The sequence below is a fragment of the Phocoena phocoena genome, chromosome 15 (genome assembly GCF_963924675.1).
Source record: "Phocoena phocoena chromosome 15, mPhoPho1.1, whole genome shotgun sequence".
Lineage (NCBI taxonomy): Eukaryota > Metazoa > Chordata > Mammalia > Artiodactyla > Phocoenidae > Phocoena > Phocoena phocoena.
Genome location: NC_089233.1, coordinates 8,076,981 through 8,099,990, shown reverse-complemented (window position 1 = coordinate 8,099,990; position 23,010 = coordinate 8,076,981). Strand labels below are relative to the sequence as shown.

Genomic DNA, 23,010 nt, shown 5'->3' with positions numbered 1-23,010 from the left:
CAGTTACAAGAGCACTGCCTCATAAGAAGCGGGACTCTAAGCAAAAGTTTACTGTATGGAAAGCTTGGGATTTGAGAAATTGAGTTTTTCTGATATCAGTCATTTAAGCTGAGATATACATTTACTGATTTTGGTGAAACTGTGGTTTCTCTGCTTTTTAAACTCTCAGTTTAACCTATAAACACATCCTAGGTCCTTACCATTTTTTCGTTGTGGTAGTTTCCAACAAATTTTACCTAATTCTAATCTGGCAAGTGAATCTCATTTCATTCCAAGGAGCTTGTTATGTTCAGGAAAGCGATATATATGAACAGCTAGTTACTATTTGCTTGACCCACCCAGTTGCATGGGGCGGGGGGCGGAAATCAAGAGGTTATTCTTAGAAAATTATCTGTATTACTTTTAGAGGTTTCACAGCAGTGGCTCTCGATCATTTTTGAGTCCCAGACATATTTGAGAGCCTGAAGAAAGCTACTGGCCCTCACCCTTTAAAATGTGCCCACACACATCCTGCTATGATTTTAAGAGACTAACCCATGAACACCCCAAGATCCCAGGTCAAAGGTTAAGAGGATGACTGAGTCTTGACCAGGCTGCCTAATTCATCTGTAACTTGGCCCCCTTTGTGTCTATTACTCCTCTCACACACCCTGGGAGTGGAGGCAGCTTCTTTCCCGGAGAAGCCAAGACCAGCTGAAGCAACCATGAAGAGGCCTCTCATCTCTAAATCCAGGGTGATGCTGCGATGGAGCCTCTTCTGCTCAAAGAGGAGGAAGTCATCTCCCCGGTGTGAAAAGTTTCACCCCTCAGATCACAGATTTGCCTTCACAGCACATCTGAACCCTGCCTGCCGGGCTCTCCCGTGGCGCCACCCAGATGCTACTGGGCCCAGCCGATTCTGCCCTGCTCTGCACAATCCCCACCCCCTCCCCCAGGATTCAGAGCTCCACTGGGCATGCCCCCATCGGTGGCTGGAGTGTATGGCCTGAGTCGGCTCCGGCCGGCATGCTTGTCTTCCAAGAGGTCCTGGTTGGGGCGCAGGGGTGGGGCGGGGCTGGGCTGGGACTGACCTTAGACCTCCAACACCCTCATGAACCCTTATTGCTCACAACTGTAGGACGTTTCAGGTTCTTACAGGCAGCCTGTGAATGTTTAAACCCTCTGGCTGGCTCAGCCTGAGGCCCCCCTTCCACTCGCTCCTCCTGAGAACTCCCGGCAGGGGACGACCTGCCGCCTCCTGACCCAGCAGCTGGGGAGGGAACCTACCCAGGTTGTTGTCGGTCAGCACCTCCTTGACCCGCTTGGTTATGCCGTAGGTGTCCAGCTCTGGAGACATGGCCACCAGCTCTTGAATACTGAGAGCCGAGTGTCCGGAGAGAGGCAGTGGGGTGGTGGGCTGGGAGTCTGAAGCGGGCGGGTCGCTGGGTTCTGCCGGCTTGCCATCCTTACTTGTTTCAATGGGGGGACAGGGCTGCTGGACCAGTTCAGTCAAACTCTTCACTGATTCGCTAGAGCTCATCGGTGATTCGGGTGCAGGGCTGCAGCTGGCAGAGGTCTTTGGAGTGCTTTCTGTAATCAAAGCACACAGAAAACTGAGGCTGAAAACAGCTGTCTTCCGCCATGTGCATCTACGTTCCTTATCTAGGAATTCCTAATTAAATGTCTGTTTAAGAAGGAGACAGTATGGCAGTCTATGGATTTAAATGAATTGTTTCATAGTTTTTTGGCTGAGAATTAACCTTTCATTTTCTGTATTAAAAAATAAAAAACAGCAACAGAAGAAGAACTAGGGGTTTAAAGAGTAGGTCTGAAGGCTCAATAAAGGGCATTCTGTTAAAAAATACGTCCTATCAGTCACGTGCTCTCACTGTCATGATTTCTTCCGATGGAACCCCTTAATTCTATAATTCAGAAGTACCTTGGCTAGATTATAATTTGCATACTTATTTTGTCCATAATTTCCAGCACAGAACGAACAGACATAGTATTTTAAATGATAGCTGCCTACGATGCATGGCCACCCCAGCCATGAAGACCCTTGAAGATGAGACGTAAGTCCTCGGCCGCCTAGTGCTGAGCTGGGACCCCAGGTCGGTTCTCACTGTGATCCCGGAGGGCTCCATGGCGCCCTACCTGGAGGGAACCGATGGAAGAGGAGTGCCCACCCTGCTCTCTGCCAGAGCCCAGGATGTGCTTCTGAAAGCCTAGCTCTCTGTCTATGCCATGCTGTCACCAACACTGGAAGAGACGGGGCCAGCGTGGGCAGTCAGGTCTCTACGCTCTCCTTTCGTAAGAAGGAGCTGTCTTGTTGCAGGTGCCCGGCAGGGGGTGCCACCGTGCTCTGCTGCTGAGTGGTCCCTTCGGGCCTCTCTGTCAGCATTACCCGTAACACCTGACATCCGTTCTAGTTTTGGGATGCCCGGAATAAGGGCTTTTGCCATTTCCTAATTTCCAAATATAGAGAAAATGCAAAGTGACCTAGCACTGCGGTCCTACCTGCCTTTGGCCCAGAGTCTGGGTTCAGTCTCTGCCCCCACTCCCCGCTCCCACCAGGCACGGCACACGGGGAGATCCTACAGCACCCTGTGTGAGGGGCCAGGCCAGGCGCTGTCACAGGGCTCTACAGCCCCAGAGAGATGACAGCTCATGAGGCCGGGCCACGCAGTAAGTGTGAGCACACATGGGCGACCACCCCCACCCCCAATACCCGCGACCTGACTAAAGAAAATGTAAAACTATGGAGCAACTGAATTTTAACCGATCGTATAACTGGAGTGTCCTTCGATGGACATATGATATCCAGGAGGATGGAACATGTATTCCAGATACAAGGGATATTTTGTATAAATACCTAGAAAGAGAAAATCCCCAATAAAACAACTGCAATTCAACCGATAAACCCATCTGTCGTCCTAAACCAGGACAGAGTTCCACCATCACATAACGCTGTGTCCTCAACCTGGAAAATCAGGTTAAAAATAAAAAAACCCCAAAAAACACTGGTTTGTGAAGCTGTGAAAGAGACAGACGTGGACAGCAGAAATGGTCCATATAAATCCTTAAGGCAAGCTGAATCCTACAAATCGGATTTCTCCTCTCGGCTCGCCTCCAGGTCATCGTACAACTGGATATAAAACCCAGCAAACGTTATTTTTGAATCTGAAGCAGCAATGGAATTGCACTGTGAACTTGCCCTGAGTCACCCAGGCGAGGGACCCGTTTGGCAGATCATTCATCTTGCTCACTGCGTACTGTCAAGGATGGCGTGAATTCCCCACATGATAAACAGATTTCTTCTCAGGTTTGTGTCCTTTAACCCACAGCAAGGTCAGAATCCTGGCTGCCTGGAGAACAGACCGGCCGGCACTGCTGCCCGAGCACCACCCCTGTTTTGTTCTGGGCACCGGCGCAGGCGGGTGCCCTGAATAGCTCGAGTGGAGGCATGTTTCTTTCTTCCAGGCATCCTCAGCGAGACACTCGCACGCATTTTTGCCAGGAAAACCCTCTGAGAGAATCCACCAGGGGTGCTCGCCACACGTTACTCGTGTCCCTCTGTGCTCCCAGCCATGACTGCAGACAAAGGTAACCCCGCCCCCCCCGCCGAGATCAACACCCCACTGGGCCTGGGAAGTACTGGGTGGCTGGTATCTGCACCTCCACCCTGAGTCTGTGTCTAAAGTGTACTGGCTGAGTGACAATTGTTCACCAACAGACACAGGTGCACACAGGTGCCACCGTGGTCTCAGGTCACCGAGAGCAGAACTGGGCCCACGTTTTTGGAGCGGCCTCGCTGGACACACCACGAATCCACAGGCTCAGAACATCATATTGGAAAGTAATTCAATTCTCTAGAAAGCTACTTCCAGTAAGCACCACAAAACCAGACCCATCAACCAGCTCCCATCGACCCCTGGTGAGGGGACCGGGCCCCTCGATGCCAGGAGGACAGGTGCCTGTATGATTCACCATCTTGACAGAGCAAGAAACACGGTCAACAGAGAAGAAGAAATATTTTCTTTTCCAAAAATTAGCAAATGGAGCCCTCTGATTAAAACAAGACTTTTTGAAACAACAAGGCTTTGTGCTCTTCTGTGTAACTAAAAATAATTTAAACAAGAAAAAAAGGAGGAGCCCTGGGCTTGGCACTAAGGCACTGAGCCTGGGGATGGGGGCTGCCTCTACCAGCTGGCAGTGCTAACTTGAATAGGATTCCTAACTTCCTGCAACAGCCCGGTTTCCTCATCTGAAAAATGCAGACAGGGTTGTAATGAGGAACAAACCTGCCACATGGTCAGCGCTAAGGAAACCTGATTTCGATGTTAAAAAAAAAAAAGAGTAGTTACTAAATTGAACATATTTGTCTATATAAAGGCCCCCTGGTGGCACAGTGGTTAAGAATCTGCCTGCCAATGCAGGGGACACGGGTTCAAGCCCTGGTTCCGGAAGACCCCACGTGCCGCGGAGCAACTAAGCCTGTGCGCCAAAACTACTGAGCCTGCGCTCTACAGCCCGCGTACCACAACTACTGAAGCCCACGTGCCTAGAGCCCGTGCTCTGCGACAAAGAGAAGCCACGGCAATGAGAAGCCCACGCACCACAACGAAGAGTAGCCCCCACTCGCCACAAGTAGAGAAAGCCCGCGCGCAGCAACGAAGACCCAACGCGGCCAAAAAAAAAAAAAAAAAAAAGTCTCCCCTGCACGTAGTGTAAATCTCATGATTTATTGCTGTTTCTTCCATGGTTCCTGGCGCACGACTGAGATGCTGGTGATAGACTCAACAGCTACATCTTGTGTGATACCATTTAGATGACATTCTGGAAAAGGTAAAACTACAGGGACAGAAAACAGATCAGTGTTGCCAGGGATGAAGGGAAGGAGCTGCCTACAAAGGGGCACGAGGGAATTTTGGGAGGCTGGTGGAATTATTCTGTATCTTGATTACTGAGACGCACAGAACGCTTCTATGCGGGCAGAGTGAATTTTACCGTATGTGAATGATACGTCGTTATCAACTTACTTAGGACAAAAGTACCAGCAGGAAGAATGAGTGAAGATGCTTACTCCATACTCCTTTCACCCACTCCCTAAGTGTGGAGTCAGGCCAGTGGGAATACGGCAGTGAACGCAGCACACAGCAGGGGGGCGGGGACGCTGCTGTGGCCTGGGGATCAGAGACCTCCTGGGAGGGTGACATTTCAGGGAGACTTCAGGCATGAACAGGAATTAGCCAGCTAAGTTGGGAGGAGTAGCAGTGACAAGGAGGGGAGATAGATTGTTCCAGACACCTGGTGGGTTTCAGTCATCAATAAAATTGAGTGTAGCAAGAATATGAGGCAAAGAGAGGTGGTCCCCAGGGGCTGGGTTGTGCAGGGCCTTTGAATTGGTTAAGGTGTCTGTTTTAATTTTGGGGCAGTCGGGAGCCAGGGCACGTTCATACGATATACCACGTGCTATAAACAGCGGCAAGAGGGTCAGGACTACAGCCACGTGGACCAGCATGAAAGCGTAATGGTGAGCCCACAAAGCAAGGCGCAGAACGAAACAGATGACAACACTGGTGCACAGGCCGAAAGCCTGCACGCGCTATGTGCTGTGTGTGGCAGTTAGACCCATAGTGCGGGTATAGAATCACGTCCAGGAAAGAAAAAGTGCACATTCAGGACGGACGGTAGCTGACTTCTAGGAGGAATGAGACTAGGGAGAGGCTGATGTTTTATTTCTTAAAAATACAGGATTGGGCTTCCCTGGTAGCGCAGTGGTTGAGAGTCCGCCTGCCGATGCAGGGGACGCGGGTTCATGCCCTGGTCCGGGAAGATCCCACATGCCGCAGAGGGGCTGGGCCCGTGAGCCGTGGCCGCTGAGCCTGTGCGTCCGGAGCCTGTGCTCCGCAACGGGAGAGGCCACGACAGTGAGAGGCCCGCGTACCGCAAAAAAAAAAAAAAAAAACAGGATTGAATAATGACCAATTCAGTTTAGCCCTTTAGTTAGGGCTAAAGTTGGGTGATCAGCATTCGCTGGGTTATTCTGTAATTTCATGTGTGAAATATTATAGGTCTAACGTCAAAGAGTAAGAAAGTAAACAAGTTCACTGTTGCTTCAGTACAGAGAATGGACTTGCAGACAGCACGGCTGGGGCCAGGAGGTCGTCGGGGACAGCGGACGGTGGCTGAGGAGGGCAGGCAGTGGGGTGGGGAGAAGTATGTAGGTTCAGGAGGGATTTAGGAGATCGCGTCAACACGACTGGGGGCTGGGTGGATGTAGGGAGAGGGCTGAGCAAGAGGGGGTGTGTCCCACGTTGCGGCCTGGGCTATGGGGTGTGTGGGGTGCCGTTCTGAGAGGGGATGCCCTGCAGCAGGAGCATCCTGGGGTGAGGGGAAGACAATGTTCAGAAACCTTACTCTGGGGGCTTCCCTGGTGGCGCAGTGGTTAAGAATCCGCCTGCCAATGCAGGGGACACGGGTTCGATCCCTGGTCCAGGAAGATCCCACGTGCGAGAAGCAACTAAGCCCGTGCGCCACAACTACTGAGCCCGTGCACCTAGAGCCCATGCTCCGCAACAAGAGAAGCCACCGCAGTGAATGAGAGGCCCGCGCACCGCAATGAAGGGTAACACCCGCTCGCCACAACTAGAGAAAGCCCACACTCAGCAATGAAGACCCAACACAGACAATAATAAATAAATAAGAGAAATAAATAAAAGAAACCCTATCCTATGACCTGTTGTAACAGCAGCTAGCGCTCAAGCAAAGGTTTCTTGCGCACTCACTGTGCGCCAGGCACTGCTGAGGCACGTATCCACGTGCCCGGACCTCAAAAATGCGACGGTGAGGCCCTCGAAGCCAACCCACCTCTAGGATGAGGGAAGGGAACTGAAACACCTTTACAACCTCGCCTGAATGCAGCCGTGGGCTAAGGGCATTTACACACTGGTTCATTCGATCCTCATGATGGTCCTGTGGTGGAAATATAAACCCTGCGCTCCAGGCAAGGAAACCGAGGCTCTGACGGGCATTGTGACTTGGCCCAGGCCACTTGGGTGGAGCGAGGATCTGACCAGCTCAGGAGTGGAAAGCCCCCACCGGCCAGTCACTGCGGTATCACAACAGCCCGCCTCTGCCTTCATTCATTCATTCACTTGCCCAAGCAAACTTTTTCAGAGCGCCTGCTCTGTGTCGCACACCCTGCTCAGCAGTGGGGATAAGACAAAACTTTTTGTTTTGCTTTATTTTATCTTTGGCTGTGCCTTGTGGTTTGTGGGATCTTAGTTCCCCGACCAGGAACTGAACCAGGGGCCGCGTCCTAACCACTGGACCACCAGGGAAATCCCCAAGGATAAGAGAAATCAGAGACCTTGCTCTCAAAGAGTCTGCAGCCTGCGGGACTGGGGCAACTGAAAATGCACGATTCGCTTTAAGAGCCCAGCTACACAGACCATCTATCCAATTCTGATGGCAATAGTAAGGTGTTACAGTTAAAAAGTGATCTGTGTGGATGAATTCTGGGGGGGAAGGCTTCGAATCTTGCAGAAGAGTAGCCCGGTTAGTAAGACACAGATAGTGACTCAAGGCCCTCTGAAATACACAGAGCTTTCAGGAACTATAAAAGGATTATGAAAAATATTATATTCCAAAAACAGCAGGCAAACAACAGCTGCCTTAGGTCTTCATAGAAGCCAACTGAAAATCCACGCCCGCCGTAATTTCCAACTGAAAATCCACGCCCGCCATGATTTTCAGAGACAGATCTCTCTGCAGATTACCCAATCCTCTGTTTAAATCTCCATACCCAGCCCTCTGTCTGCAGTAATAATAACCCAAACTCCATTTAGTGTTCATTTGAGCAGTCAGGATAAAGTCATTTCTTATTATCTCCCCACTGTGTAAAAAACAGCTTGAAGGTAGGAAGTCAGTAAGCATTTTCACCAAAAAGTAATTATTGTAAGTGACATTTTTACTGCTGGCATGCCATAAGGCGCACCGCGCGTTCAGAAGGACAAGTTGCTGAAACAAAATGACAGGGTACTCTGTGACATTCTGACAAGAACCCAAACATTATTTAACTGGCGGCTGGTCTGATGCACCGCTTTTCATTATGTCCATAGTTCAGGCTTTGAGCCCGCGCCAAGCCAGGAAATTCCAAGCGACTCTACAGACTGTCAAGTATGGAAGATGGGAGAGAGAAGGAGAAGTCTGGGGGAGCAGTGGGGTCACGGCCTGGCGCATGGAAACATGACCGAGGGAGGGAGGAAGAGGGGTCCCGGGGAGGCAGAGGGCGGAGACGGAGCCCGAGGGGAGACGGGAGCCTCGGCGCTGTGAGCGGCACGGCCGTGCAAGAACCTACAGAAGGTTCTGGAGTGCCCGGTGCTGGCGTCCTCGGTCCAGCGGGAGCCCTGGTGGCCTGGAAGGACCCTGCCCAGCTTGAGGGGCCTCGGCAGTGAGGACGGCTTCAGAGGCCACCGCAGGATGACCGCCAGCCCGGGACGCTTCCCAGCCGAGTTCAGATGTGGAGATCATGGAGGGGACACAGAACCCGAGCCGAAACACAGGGACGTGCTCACGGCTCACGCGGTTCCTGTCTGAAGAGACCCCCCCCCCCACCCCCCCCACCTGAGGGTTCATGGCCGCCGGGCCTCTTTAGAAACAACGAGCTTCTCTGCGTCGAAAGTGAACGGCTGCCTAATTTGCCCGCCTGGGTTTTAGTGCCACACGGTGACGTCAGACCCTCTCTAACATCCCCGAGCACCAAACCTTTCCTGGGGGGCCGGGGGGGGCCCCCTGCCTCCGAGTCCCCGAGCAGATGCTCGTCGCCCATCGGGACCCCCATCCTACTTCTCCAGCCACATATCTCCATTAGGCACGGCCAACATAAAAACGTGGAGTTTTTGATTGGCATTGACATATACACACTGCTATATATAAAGTAGGTAACTAGTAAGGACTAGTGCTGTAGAGCACAGAGAACTCTACTCAATACTCTGTAACCGCCTATACGGGAAAAGAATCTAAAACAGAGTGGCTATATGTATACGTATAACTGCTTCAGTGTGCTGTACACCTGAAACTATCACAACGCTGTAATTCAACTACACTCCAATAAAAATCCAAAAAACCCCATAAAACACGGAGCATTTTTGCTTCTGCGCATGTGTGGTCTTTGGACTCATCGGCAGAGGCTTGAAAGAAAATACGTGGAGACGTTCACAGACGCCTCGGAGACACGCAGGACCTTTCACACCCCTCCCGCCATGCCACTGCATGCTTGCTATGGAGAAAGGAACAGAAGTAACCTAACAACACACTAAGGCACGTCGGAGCGCGTGATGTGGCCCCACTATAGGACAGCCTGCTTTCTAAGGGCCTGCGCCTGACGCCGGTGCGGGGGTAACGGGGGGCCTCGGGCCCCATCCCCAAGGGCCTGGGCGGGTCTCCCCCTAGCCTGGGGAAAGCCCGATCCCAAAGAGGTGGCATCACACACTGGGACCCACCCCTCCCGCGGCCAGGCCCTGCCTGCCCTCCTTGCTGGCCCCGGGCTGGCAATACTCTTTGGCCCTCAGTCAGCCTGGGCATCGCCTTAAGTTGCTGAAAATCCCAGCAAACCTACCAGATCACTCACTCTTTGTTTCAATAGTAAAAAGGAGACAGTAGGTGCTGGTGTATGTGTGTGAACATTTAAAAAGTCTGCCTAAGGAACTCTTACAGTGACTTAAAAGCCACAACAGTTTACTCAGCAACAACGAAAACCCGTTTAATAAAAGCAAGGTTTGCATTTAACTTGTGGCAGCTTACATCCCCGAGCTTGACTTCCAAGCCACTTGAAGAGAGGGCCTGTGCCCTTCATTCACTAAGGGAAACTTCTAAGTGCCAGGCGGGGTGCTAGGAGGTGGGGCGCAGTGGTGACCCAGGCGGACATCACTAAGCAGCTGGCTGTCCCAAAGACCTAGGAGGGGGACGTCCAGGGGGTGATGGCAGCTCACAGCACTGTGACACTGAAGCTGAGGCTGGGGAGGAGGGAACAAGAAAGAGACAGAGGTGGCGGCGGGGGGGGCGCGGCGGGCAGGGTCACACACTGAGAAGGCGGGACTTTAACCCCAGGGAAGGGGCTGAAGGAGGGGAGGGCCCCAGCCCGATATGCGATCTGGAGGGATGGTTCTGGAGGTTTAGGAAACAGAAAGTGTGTGAGCGTGTGAGTGTGTGTGTGTGTGTGAGAGAGAGAGAGAGGGGGCAGGTGTAAGAGGGAGAGGGGGATCGAGGTGAGCTGCCTGGGCCCTGGCTCAGGTGACCACGGGGATGGCGGTGCTTTCACAGTTCTGGGGAGAAAAGGCTGAGCTCCATTTTGGTTGCGTTTCACCGGAGGGGACGACGAACCCGTGAGGGGAAGTTGGTGCTCGAGGTGGCAGGGGGTGAGGCTGTGATTCTCGAGTCTACAGGGCCCCTTCCATCAGGCACTGCCTAGTGCCACCTGCGCTTCCCTCACTCTTGGGATGCTTTCTCACCCTCCTCTTTTCTCCCTGAACCGAACCAGGAAAGCACATGGCGGGGAAGGATCTTAGCACCTGGGGAAGCTGCCCAGGTGACGTGGTCCTGAGGCCAGGAGCGCTCACCCGAGGGGTGGGCGCTGCCGGGCATTCGGGATTGTAAATTTGCTGCCCCTCAGGCTTCCATGATTTTTCTTGTGTATCTTTTACAGGCTCTCAAGGAAATACGCATGTCCAAAGCAGAGTTTGGGAATGTTAAAAATTAAAAACCTTCCTTAAGTTACAATTCAACTTTGGTAGTGAACTCCCAGGCTGGCGAGGCTGCGGGACCACCCTGGTGACACCGCTGGGCCGGCCTCTGGAGCACAGCGCTCCCCCTGTTCCTAGCTTTTCTACAGATCCATACTGCTTTAGAAATAACGCTTTCAAATTACCTTCAATAACCTTATTGCCGAACCAGCTGTGTGTATGAACACTTATCAATGCGTCCCTGTGCATTAAGAGAAAATGTATGTCATACAAACAGTCTAAATATATATTACTGAGATGAGTAAAAACAAACTCTCTAGTTAAATTGCTCTGCTGTAATCAAAGACTAAGCACTGTGTGTGCGTGCGCGCGCACCCGTGTGCGTGTTTTCTTCCTCCAGGGTTCCTTTCTGGCTTTGGGCAGGCCGGCCCATCCTTCACCGGCAGCGATTCTCTCTGGCAGGCAGCTCATACTGCCATTCTGACGGTGGCGTTCATTTCCCCAGATTTCTAAGGCTTGGAGGAGCTAAGAGGCGGTTTTCAATAGTGTTTTACTTCTGAGCCTTTGAGGCCTGCAGCTCAGCAACTTTCCTTCCCTCCAGGCACCTGGTGGACAGCAGGCTTGCAAGTGCCCATCTGCGCAGAGGCTCCAGCATTGGCCCCAAGAGCAGCCCGTCCCCTCTCGATAACCCTGCCAGGCAGCCCGGCACGCAGGTGATGTCGTGTTCCTTAGAGAATCCTTCGCTGATTGAATAGCTGGTGTGGTGGCTGCTGCTTTCCGGCTTCCCAACGACACGCAGGTTGAGTGCACTGATCTGGCCCTACACGGGCCCCAGGCCGTGCCGAGCAGAACCAAGTGACATTTTCGCTGTATGTGATGGTATTAGAAAAACCTATTAAGGGGACTTCCCCAGTGGCGCAGTGGTTATGAATCCACCTGCCAATGCAGGGGACACGGGTTTGAGCCCTGGTCCGGGAAGACCCCACATGCCGCGGAGCAACTAAGCCCGTGCGCCGTGACTACCGAGCCTGCGCTTTAGAGCCCGCGAGCCACAACCACTGAGCCCGCGAGCCACAACTACTGAAGCCCGCGCACCTAGAGCCCGTGCTCTGCACCAAGAGAAGCCACCACAACGAGAAACCTGTGCACCGCGATGAAGAGTAGCCCCCGCTCGCCGCAACTAGAGAAAGCCCGCGCACAGCAACGAAGACCCAACGCAGCCAAAACAAAATAAATAAAATAAATTTATAAAAAAAAAAAAAGAAAGAAAAGCTGTTAAGGTACATTATTTTACACATCCTCCTAATCTCTCCATACTGCTTTACTTAATTTGTGATGAAATTGTTGAGAAAGGGTACTTAATGTACGACAGTCAGTGAAAGTAATTTATCATCTTCCCGCTCCAGTGCTCACGTTATCAGTGAACTCATTTTCTGCATTCATCATGCAATCAGCCTATTATTTGCATATTAATCAGGCAGTGGACCATGAAAGAACTGCATCCCAGCCAAATGCTGCGCTATCTCAGGAGAAACACTCAGTAATTATCATACGTCAGTGTTATGATGTGGTAATTGATTATAACATCTTTCTGCTGCCCCTGGGGAGCCCCTCTGCTCACCCAGCTCCAGGCACTCTGGACAGATTGCTCTTTTCCTCCCCAAATCAAAGTCACCACTGCTGTTCTCTCCAAGTGCTATTTCTGTGGGGTATTGATCCTCCTCTTCCAATCTCATGAGGTATTTAAACTACGTGGAACACACTGACTGTAACTCAGAGACGAGAGGGTCTAGCCGGGAGGAAGGCGCATCCCTCTGGACTCAGCCTCTTGGCTTCAGAGGTGCCGCTCCAGCTTCCGAGAAAGTTTCCTTGTCGAGAGAAATACGGCAACTTCAGTCCCTCCTCATCGCAAAGTTGGTACAAAGGCAGTTTGGCTGCTTTATTTAGGTGCCAAATGACAGACTAATTTTGGCCCTCTTGTAAAGGACAAACCCAACATCTGCCAATTCAGACTCGGGCTATATTTAGGAATCCAGTTCCAAAGGGAAGAACAAAACACAAAATCAGGATGAAGCCGGTGACGGAAGCCGCCTGGCTTGCTTCGTTCTCTCTGGGACCCCCTTTCTCACTCCTGAGCATGACCCTGGCCCAGGGATCAGTCAGCAGGGGGCTGGGCCCCAGGTCCTGGGCTGGCTGAGGGCCACTAGCAGGGAGAGGGCATGAAGCTGAAGGGCGGGGCTGTCCTTGCACGGGAAAGAACCCTGGGCCCCTGCGCATACCTTCCTTGGATCTAGCCTGGAAGGGGTTTCAAAGCAGCGTGGACCCCGCATCACGGGCCAGATGGGTCATACACTTTCTGTTGCAAAACTTCATAAACCGGGCTCTGACTATGCCACTGTTTTGTTGCTGGGTTCCCTTCCCTTCTGCCCAGCTCCCAGCCTGAACGCAAGGGCATGCCTCTTGGGGTAACTGAGGCATCTGACTTCCTGTTAAGTGTTCATCTTGGATCTGATTTTATTTTATTATTATTTAATAAATTTATTTATAAATCATTTCCACTTTGATCCACTTAGGGATCAAAGGTATTAGTGCTGCGCATGGCACATAAAAGGTGCAAGTATATGAGTTTCTTCATTGTACTCTTACCGCCTTTTAAAAATTACCTGAGGATTTTTAAGCATTTAAGCTTCTTCATCCTTCCCCGGAAGCAAACCATTGAAAACTGAAGTCCTCATTTGCACCTGTGAGCTACTTTTGCCTCTTGGACTAAATGCCCAGTGTACTGCAAATTCCCTTCTCCGAAGGAAGTCTACGGGGAAGAGAAAGGACACGTGTCCAGAGGCCCGTGACAAAGGCCTGCCGGGGCCTTCTCCTAACGGGCAGTTAGGGTGCGCCAGCACCGAGGGTCCAGGCCACGCAACCAAGAGCAGCTGAGCGGGATGGCGCTGCCGCTCACCTGTGCCCACAGTCACCCCTGTATCCAGACGAGATGGCCTGGCTCTGCACTAGTTTGCCCCATAAGGCCTGAGCGATGACCTGTAGTCTTACTCTTTTTTTTTTTTTTTATGGTACGCGGGCCTCTCACTGTTGTGGCCTCTCCCGTTGCGGAGCACAGGCTCCGGACGCGCAGGCTCAGCGGCCATGGCTCACCGGCCCAGCCGCTCCGCGGCATGTGGGATCTTCCCGGACCGGGGCACGGACCCGTGTCCCCTGCATCGGCAGGCGGACTCTCAACCACTGCGCCACCAGGGAAGCCCTGTAGTCTTACTCTTGAAGCTCAAGATTTTGGGTGAACTTCACGGAATGGCAGGTGGACAGACAATGTTCAAAGATGGACGGCATTTCAGGGAAGCCAGGAACCTGGAGAGCTGCATGCAGGTCACCTGCAGCTGACCCTTTGCGCCGGCTGCCACCCAGCCAGGCTCTCCCTTGACAGTCTCCGCCCAAGGAGTGAGTGCTGGACCCGCTTTCTGCTTTAAAGACAGGAGCCTGACCTTTCATGTGTGCACGTACGTTGTTCTATAGCTATCTGCGTGCGCACGAAATGACATAATGGCAGTGGTCTCAAGGGCAGCAGTAGGAAAGCAAACACTCAACTGGCACTTCCTCTGTGCGAGCCACTGCCCTGGAGGCTTTTATACATGAACTCATTTAAAACTCCTGAAGGTCTAGGAGATAGGTACTTTATTTTTCCTATTTTAAAGAAGAAACTGAGACACAGAGAGGTCGAGTCACTTGCCCAAGGCCACACAGGTGCTCAGTGGCTGAGATGAGACGAGCCCTCTGCAGTTGGCTCTGAGCCACCGTCCTGCTGCTGCTCACACGTGCTCGAGGCTGCTCGCCGCAGGATCGTTTCTTAGGTTCTGCCGTTAAAAATCAATCTAGGGGGCTTCCCTGGTGGTGCAGTGGTTGAGAGTCCGCCTGCCGATGCAGGGGACACGGGTTCGGGCCCCGGTCCGGGAGGATCCCACATGCCGCGGAGCGGCTGGGCCCGTGAGCCATGGCCGCTGAAGCTTTGCGTCCGGAGCCTGTGCTCCGCAACGGGAGAGGCCGCAACAGTGAGAGGCCCGCGTACCGCAAAAAAAAAAAAAAAAAAAAAAAAAAAAAAAAAAAAAATCAGTCTAAGTATCTCTCACTAGTGATTGGCTAAATAAAGTATGGCATGTCCAGATACAGGAATTCCCTACAGCAGTGAAAAGAGGAGGAAATTCTTTATGTCCCAGCCTAGGGCAGTCTCTACAGACTATCGCCAGGTAAGAAAAGCAAAGCACACCTTGAGCACTGCGTGCTCCCTTCTGTGTGCAACGAACATCTAGATGCAGAGACTCTCTGAAGGAAACGAACAGGAGGGCCTTGGGGGAGAGCACCAGGGGGCCTGGGGATGAGGGAGGAGGGCGACTTATTTTTGAAAAAGGGTGTAAGCTCTTTTAAATCCTGCATTTTGTAGCCATGATGCATTTTACTTATTCAAAGAAAAAAAAAAAAACCCCAAACCCACAAACCGTAATTAAAAATAAAAGTTTCTTACTCTGGGTTACTCTGATTCTCTCGCCTTTTTTTGGAGAGACCCAGTGACAAATCAAGGAACAGAGACCCCTGGGGGCTGATTTGTGCAGAAGCAGCCTTTCCCAGGGATCGTGGTGACAGCATTTGCTGCTTTGAGACGAAAACATCGAGTGGGCTGGCTGGCTCAGTGGCTGCTGCTCCAGGGATGCCTGCGCGGGGCCTGCGGGTGCAGTGTGCTCTAGGGGAGGGCAGGCTGTGCCGGCTCGGCTCCACCACCACCCTCACCGCCCCCCACCCCACCCCACGGCGTCCCAGGAGTGAAAGGGCCTCTCCGTGCTCCCTCTGCCTTCCTGGTTAATGCAGCAGCAAGGCAGTTTCAGGGTCGTGCTCAGGCGCCACAAGGAATCCCACAAATGCCCGGAACCGCTAGGAGAGCTGAAAAGGCAGCGCAGGCACGGAGGTAACGCAGGGAGGCGCAGCTTCCGGGGAGCTCATGAGAAGCCGTCCTACCTCCCCCTACGGCCTTGCCCCCCCGCCCTGCCCTCCGAGGCCGCTCTTGGGGGCGCTGAGCCCCAGCCTGCCTCTCCATGCTCTGGAAGCCCACCTCCTCTCAATAAAGAGCCGCCCACGGGGCAGCAGGCTGGGCATCCTGGGGCCCAGTGCCGCAATGGCGGCAGGTGACGGAGGTCACCTCAAAGGAGCAAGGAGCCCCCCTTCTGTCCTGATCTCCATACTTTGTTTCTTATCATAACGGGCCTTAAGGCGGCAACAGGAACCCTATTCTACATAAAGAAAAGACAAAATTCCTCCGTAATCCACTTTCCTCCTGTTAGTTTAAAAGAAAAACAGAAGGCCTCTAAAGTCGGGGCTTCTACTATTTTCGCTTTTTTTCAAAGGTTCCGCACATGCCCTGTCCTCAGCCATCGATGAACGTTTGCACCCGCAGAGCTCTCCACCTGCAATGTTTTCCGCCCTGACCCCTTCGCCCTTCACGGCCCAGCCACCTCCTGGGGCACCCTCAGCACCACGGGCCTCCCCACCGGCCTGCGCCCACATGTACCAGATGACAGACAAACGTTAAGGTAGGTTGTGTCTGATTCCAGAAACCTGACCTTTCTGATCTTAGGACAGACAATTCCTTTATCGTGGCACTCTTGGTAACACTGAAATGGCGTCATGCAGGGCACAACCAAGAAAGAGAGAAATGAACGCGCACTCAGTTCTTCTGGCTGCCAAGTTCATGGCCGCTGAGTGGGGGGGGCAGAGGCTGAGCCCCAGGACTAATGATGAGCACAGCGGTCACCTGCTCAGGAGGGGTCACTTCCTAGCTCACATGTGGCTTTCCAGAATTCTCTTTTGTTTTCGATCTGTTGCCTACGGCCATGTATAAATCAGTTATGTATATACAAATCTTTTCAGGTATTCAAAATAAACGACGGTTAGAAGAGTTCTTTTCAGAGAGCACCAACAGTTACTTTCACTGACGTATTTCCATGAAGGAGAAGAAAAAAAAAGAAAGGAAAAAAAAAATCAACTCAGTTCTAGCCTAGGGCATGGAACAAAGCATTCTGGCCTCCTTAGATGGTGCCACGGAATTCTCTGGGGGTTCGACCAGCCCTTCCTCTTCTTATTAATGTGCCATGCAAATGCCCCACCCTGACTTAGTCACCAAGACCGAGGAACTGATTGCTTATTCAAGGAAGCTGAGTTTAAAGCACTAAAACCGTGGACGTGTTCTCCTGGTCATTTCATGGGTACCAAGCAAGAGCCGCACATTAAAAAGGAAGGTCGGCCTGCCCCTAACCGGGAGCTGTGGCCCTGGGACTCTCCGGCTGCGTAAGGCCACATGCAGCATACAGCCCCGCGGTGCTCATGTCAGGGAGGGGACACACGTGGGACCACCCACGTTAGAGAGGGACGCAGCTGCTATCTTCTCAAGAGGGAACTGGTGGTCGGCTGAGTGAGAACAGTGACGAGGAGCCGTGGAATTCTCCACAGCCGGAGAAGATGCCGGAACCCGCAGTTCCTGCCTGACACGCTGGGAAACAGCTGGGTATTTTATAATTAATCCGAGGAGACTGGGCCATCCTTTCGTCGGTATGGCTTGCAATAATCCATCTGGGCGTGGAAGCTTGTGAGCTACAGTAACGAAGTTACAAAGCTGAGCGCATGGGCGACTCCTGTCAATTCTCCATAAGGTGATGAGTGACTGAGTCGCATTTAGAGAAATCTGTTCCTTCTCCTTTCTTTCTCCCCGTTTTGGAGTTGTCTCTTGTCTCCTTCTTTCCCTTGGGGCAAAAAGATTAATCACACCAAGGAACCATGAATATGAAATGAGCTTTAAGGAACGAAAAGGAAAAAAAACAATCCAACTGTAGATCACATCTAACTAGGTACCTACGTACTACCTACACGGATACACACACGTATACCTTCATTAACATCTCAAGGCTTTCTTCTTTAAAAAAAAAAACACCCTCCTAACTGATAAGCAATGACCACAGGCCACACTCAGAGAAAACAAGCCTTACTTGGTCCCTCCTTTCTCCTTCTCTGAGCGCTTCCTCTGCTTCTCCTGAGCACTGCTACTGCTACGCAGGGTGCATGATAGCTGGGATGGGAGACAAACAAACGGGAGACTCGGAGAACCAATCCCAAAGGACCACCTGCACCTCTGTCTTGCCATATTAGATTAACGACAACCCAAGACACTGGGGACTTTGAAAGAAGCCAACAGAAACATGTGTATAGAGGGACTTCCCTGGTGGTGCAGTGGTTAAGAATCTGCCTGCCAATGCAGGGGACACGGGTTTGAGCCCTGGTCCGGGAAGATCGCACATGCTGCGGAGCAAGTAAGCCCGCGAGCCTAGAGCCCGCGCCCCTCAACAAGAGAAGCCACCGCAATGAGAAGCCCGCGCTCCGCAACAAGAGAAGCCACCGCAATGAGAAGCCCTCGCACCGCAACAAAGAGCTCGCCGCAAGTAGAGAAAGCCCGCGCGCAGCAACGAAGAGCCAACGCAGCCAAAAAGAAATAAATTTATATTAAAAGAAATGTGAAACTAGACTACGAGGAAATATAGGAACAGGTAACTGATCTGAAGTTCTGTCCTTTAAAAACCGTTTTTGTTTTTTTTTAAGTTACTCATATGACTGGTATGGAACCCTCCGTTCTCCTCATCAAGGCCTCAACAGCGCAGGTCACTCACTGAAAGTGGCATCAATTCTCCTCAGTGTCCAAGGCCATCACCCCACGTCTCGAATCATCAAAGGAATGTTCAGAAATGGTTACAACCACCCGGAGGAAAAAGTGATGAGGCACTGGGAACTCCAGTTTCTCTCTCCTTTATCATGAACCTGATCGGCAAGTTTGACACAGAAATCATTAAGGAAAATGGAGATGCTGAGGGCAACAGGGCTGGGCAGAAAGGCAGACAGGAATTCTTAGCGAGGAAAACGGAGTCCCGTGTCAGCAGTTTGCTGTTTAGTTGAGTGAGGCCCTCCACCCCCGGGGCACCTCATCGCCATGGAAACTAAGCACAGAGCCCTGCATTAGACCCACACGATCTCTGCTCAGACCGCGGCTGTGGACAGAAGGTGGGTCTTCCAAAGTCCTTCCACACCTGGGAGGCTGAACCGATGGCCGGGCCAGTTCGGCAGCCTGGATTCTCAGACACTGAGTGTTTCTCACCAATATTCAGGAACAGACCAACCCAGGGTCAGAATTACCTTCCTGCGGCCATCTGCTGCCACCATGCTGAGCTGCCTTGGGCAGAGGCCTCATGGAGCCACCGCCAAGGACAGAGCATCTTTCTGGGTCTGGGGGCCTCTTGGAAGGATTCCGTGGTAGCCACGGAGAGAGCAGGGAATCAGAATCCTGGAGAAATCCTAGGCCAGAGGCGTTGCTCCCCTGCCTTTTGGGGGGCAATGCTGAATGCTTCCTCCGAGACACTGTTTTTTTTTTTGGGGGGGGCCACACTGCGCGGCATGCGGGATCCTAGCTCCCCGCCTGCGTCCACTGCGTTGGAAGCGCGGAGTCTTAACCACTGAACCGCAGGGAAGTCCAGACACTGATTTTTTAGGCTGTCAAAGAGCCCGGCGTCTCCAATAGTCATTCATCCCACTGATTTACCAACACTCATCATTATAAGAGAATTCTGTGTTTCAAATCTGAATTCCACATACCGAAAGGCACGGCTACTTTAATTTTTAGAAACACTCCTGAAAGGATAACGCTGATAGTAAAGAAATTTCAAACAAGGAAAACTGCCACCCACAGTCTTGCCGCTATGTGATCATCTGTCTTTTCATTCTGACAAGCACTTTCTAGTCTCTCCTGATCCAGAGAAACATTTTCGCTTAGCTACCATCGTGACTTAAAATAAAAAAATTTCTATTTTCCTAGAATGTAAGAAGTAAGTTTTCCACCTTTCTCCACAATCACCATAATTATTATTTCTACGGATGGCTTCCCAACTGCTGACTCACAACAGGCGCGTCGAGTGAGAGAGAGGTCGGCCATCCACCTTCCCTCTTGCGGAGATGACGCAGAGAGGCCTGCCCGGGCCTCTTCACAGAAAGCAGGGGAAAGTTCTACAGCACTCACTTGTACCCAGGGGCTCACTGCCTCCTGCCTCCCTCCCTCCTTCAATCTGCAGGCTCCCCAAGAGTTTAAATCTCCTTATTTTATGAAGTAATTTGATCTCTTACAAATATCACTTACAGCCCTCTGAGGAGCCGTGTGAGTTGTTCCCAGGTTGGAAACGCGGCGGTCATAGGAATGTTGCAGCACAGCAGGGAGCGCTGGCTACACAACAGAAAGTAAAGAGCCATTCTTTAAGGATTTGTTCCTACACGGGGAAGGCTTTGGCATCCATCACAGCCGACCTGGGACTGCAGGTGATTTCTTATTTTATTTAGAAACAAGGGGTTTTGATCTAAAAACCGTTAGTCACATTCTGCCAAGTCGGGTCCTGACTCTGAAGGGGCAGCAGATACTCGGAGAGTTTAACAGGGGGCCAGCTCTCCATTAGAGCAAGAGGCAAGGAGAATCTGCCACGCAAACGTCCGCAAAACTCTAGCACAAACAACCGCGTCCATTATTTTCTCTAATGTGTTTTGAGTGGGCGCCAGTGCTGGGTAAGTTCTCCAGTACCTGCTAATGAAATTGGCCAACGCAGAAAGGCAGGGAGAAGGAAGTACACCTGATCCTTCTCAGAGGGCCAACCACTCCATTTAGAGGTCCAGCCAAGAAAACCAAGAGCTTGGGCTAGATACAGCCTTCCACCCCTCAAGGTGGAACACCCAAAACACAAGAGAACGTCAGCCGGGAGCTTAGCTGCCCCCAGCGCTGGCTGCATCTGTGTGCGGGTTTGGAGTTTCGAAGCGGTGGAGGCCGCTGCCGCCCAGCTGTTCCCCTCACGACACGTGTTTTCCCTCGTCAAACTTCCAGCAGGCTGGCGGGCTCCACGCTCCTCACTTAGCTTTGTTTGTGTTTTCAATGCATCAATGGGATATGGAGACTAATCAACATGTTTAGAAAAATAAAGAAAGAAAAAAAGAGGAACAGCTCACGATACTGGCTGTTCCTGGGAGCTGGGTGGGAAAAGCCTGGCACAGGCAGGCACACAGGAAGGACAAGGAGGGGGTCCAGGAATCAGCGGTGTGGGCCAGCCCGGGCTGCCGTGTCCAGGAGTCCACGTGGCGGAGATGTGACCTCAAAGACCAGGCCTCGGGGCTCTCAGATGCCGCCCGGAAGCAGCCCCAGCTCCTGGGCCCGGGCTCTAGGCCCTCCACCACCTGATCCCAGGCTGGACCCCAACCTCAGTCCCACTCTCCTGAGTGTCACGCCCTGAACTGCAATGCCCGTTCCTTGTCCCCTGTCCCCTGCTATGAGACTGGAAGCCCCCTGAGCACAGAATCCGTCTCTGACTTGGACCCCAGTCCCCAGCCCCCAGCCCCGAACACAGGGCCTCACACCTAGGAGCCGACGGACTGATGAAAGCGCACGGTGAGGCACGAGAAAACGCTGGAGGGACCTGCACTCGGCCGCCGACTCTCTCCTTCTCCATTAGAAACTACGACCTCGACGAATCCAGTCTGACTGGAGGGTACCATGTTTTCAGCTCACCGGATCCAGAACGAGGGATCCTTCAAGTCTCCCCAGTACAGACCAGAGGAAAACACAAAAGGCAGGGAAATGTTTCATTCAAAACACCGGACATGGCTAGTTACCTGAGCTCACGCAGCCCTGCTGCAGGGGGTCCTGGAGTGACGTCATGGAGTGCAGGACTGAACGAGAGAAATGGGTACAGTTAAACGAGGAAACAAACTTGGGGGGCGGTTACAGCTTCCTAATACCCGGAGCACAGCAATAAGGGCCCCAAAGGCCCAAGGGAGGGCACCCACTCCTTACGGGGAGGGCCAGAACGGGGCGGGGGTTGGGCGTCCATGCCAGCAGGCAAAGCACTGCCGGTAGAAAGCTGGGCCACTGGCTGGCGAGCAAGCGGAAGCCGTCACCATGAGACCCTTCGTTCTGCTCCTCTGGCTGATTTCCTTTCCTGCTTCCCTGATTTAGCTACTTGACTCTTACCTATATTTATGTATAAACAGCATTTTCCTAATTGGTAACGCGTTTTCTGCTGCTCATAAAATTAGCTAGGCACAATCTTCTCTCTCCCCAAAACGGAGTCAGTCCCATGGCAACAGGTGGTGGAGGAAGGGGGGGTGGTTCTCGGGCAGCAGCTGATGGCGTGGCTGGTGGTCTCCCCGCACAGGCTCCCCCCCCCCCCCCCCCCACCGCCTGCAGCAGCCCAGGGCGGGGCTGCCCTTACCTGGCCCTTGCTGCTGTCCTTGGACAGGCAGGACGCCCTGGCCCAGCTCGCCGTTCAGCCAGAGCTGCATCCGGATGAAGGGTTCGCGGCCTTTTTGTGTCAGCTTGCTCCATGGCTTCGGCCGGGACAGCATGTCGCTGACGCTGCCCTGGGACAGGCCCAGCACCTGGAATGGCGACCAAAGACACACAGCATCAGCACCCCGGGTCTGGTGTGAGGCCGCAGAATGTGTCAGTGATTCGCGCGTGGCCATGCGGAGGCATGGTCGGGATGGGTGGCACATGGGGAGCGCTCCTGGGGCCGAGCACGGAACCGACCCCTGGGGGCGGGTGGCAACAGCCTGGGGTGGGGGATAAGCTTTTCAAGGTCACCAGTGGGCTGATGCCCTGACACGGGGAGCCACGGTCACAGTCCCAGCTTTCAGCTCCCAGGGAGAGGAGGGTGGGTAAACGGAGGGGAGGGGCTCCCTCCAGGGTCTCGATCCTGCCAAGCCTGCAGGCTTGTCGTCCTGACAGCCCGAGGAGGAAGCACTGAAACTCTGTTGCTCTTTGCCTGGTGGCGCCAGCAAAGGCCGAGGTGCTGGGGGCCAAGGACCCCTTTAGAGCAGGAGCGACGGATGCTGGCGGGACGCGGGCGCCCGTCGCCTTTGCTGGCGCCGGGCCAGCCTGGCATTTAGAAAGGTCTGCTCTCTCTGATCACATCCTGCTCGACGGTAGGGGCCCAGAGGTGAGCTGGTGGCAACCAAGGAGCCAGCCTGGGAGTGAAGCTCACTGCAGACGATCGACACGTTGCACGTACATACCCGACTTTGTTACGCTCACATATGGCCATGCATATGTATGGGCACAAACACCCCCCACAGGACACAGATGCAGCCCGGAGATATTTAGGGGCCGCATCCGATCACTCTTTGAAAAGTTCTCAAGTTCCAGAAAAAACTGCACTCACGG

The 23,010-nt window shown here is 52.7% G+C and overlaps 1 protein-coding gene across 6 annotated transcripts in view; it reads right to left on the bottom strand.

Annotated features, from left to right (window-relative positions):
* Positions 1–23,010, bottom strand: part of CUX1 (cut like homeobox 1) — a 373,714-nt gene that overhangs the window by 39,772 nt on the left and 310,932 nt on the right. Inside the window, exons 19-21 of one of the 6 annotated variants that reach the window (XM_065892583.1) lie at positions 22,061–22,226; positions 21,462–21,518; positions 1,267–1,569 (exon numbers count right to left, since the gene is read on the bottom strand). The exons of the other annotated variants lie outside the window; for them this stretch is intronic. Coding sequence (XP_065748655.1) covers positions 1,267–1,569; positions 21,462–21,518; positions 22,061–22,226 — 526 coding nt within the window. The remainder of the gene's footprint in view (positions 1–1,266; positions 1,570–21,461; positions 21,519–22,060; positions 22,227–23,010) is intronic. 6 annotated transcript variants of the gene reach the window in all.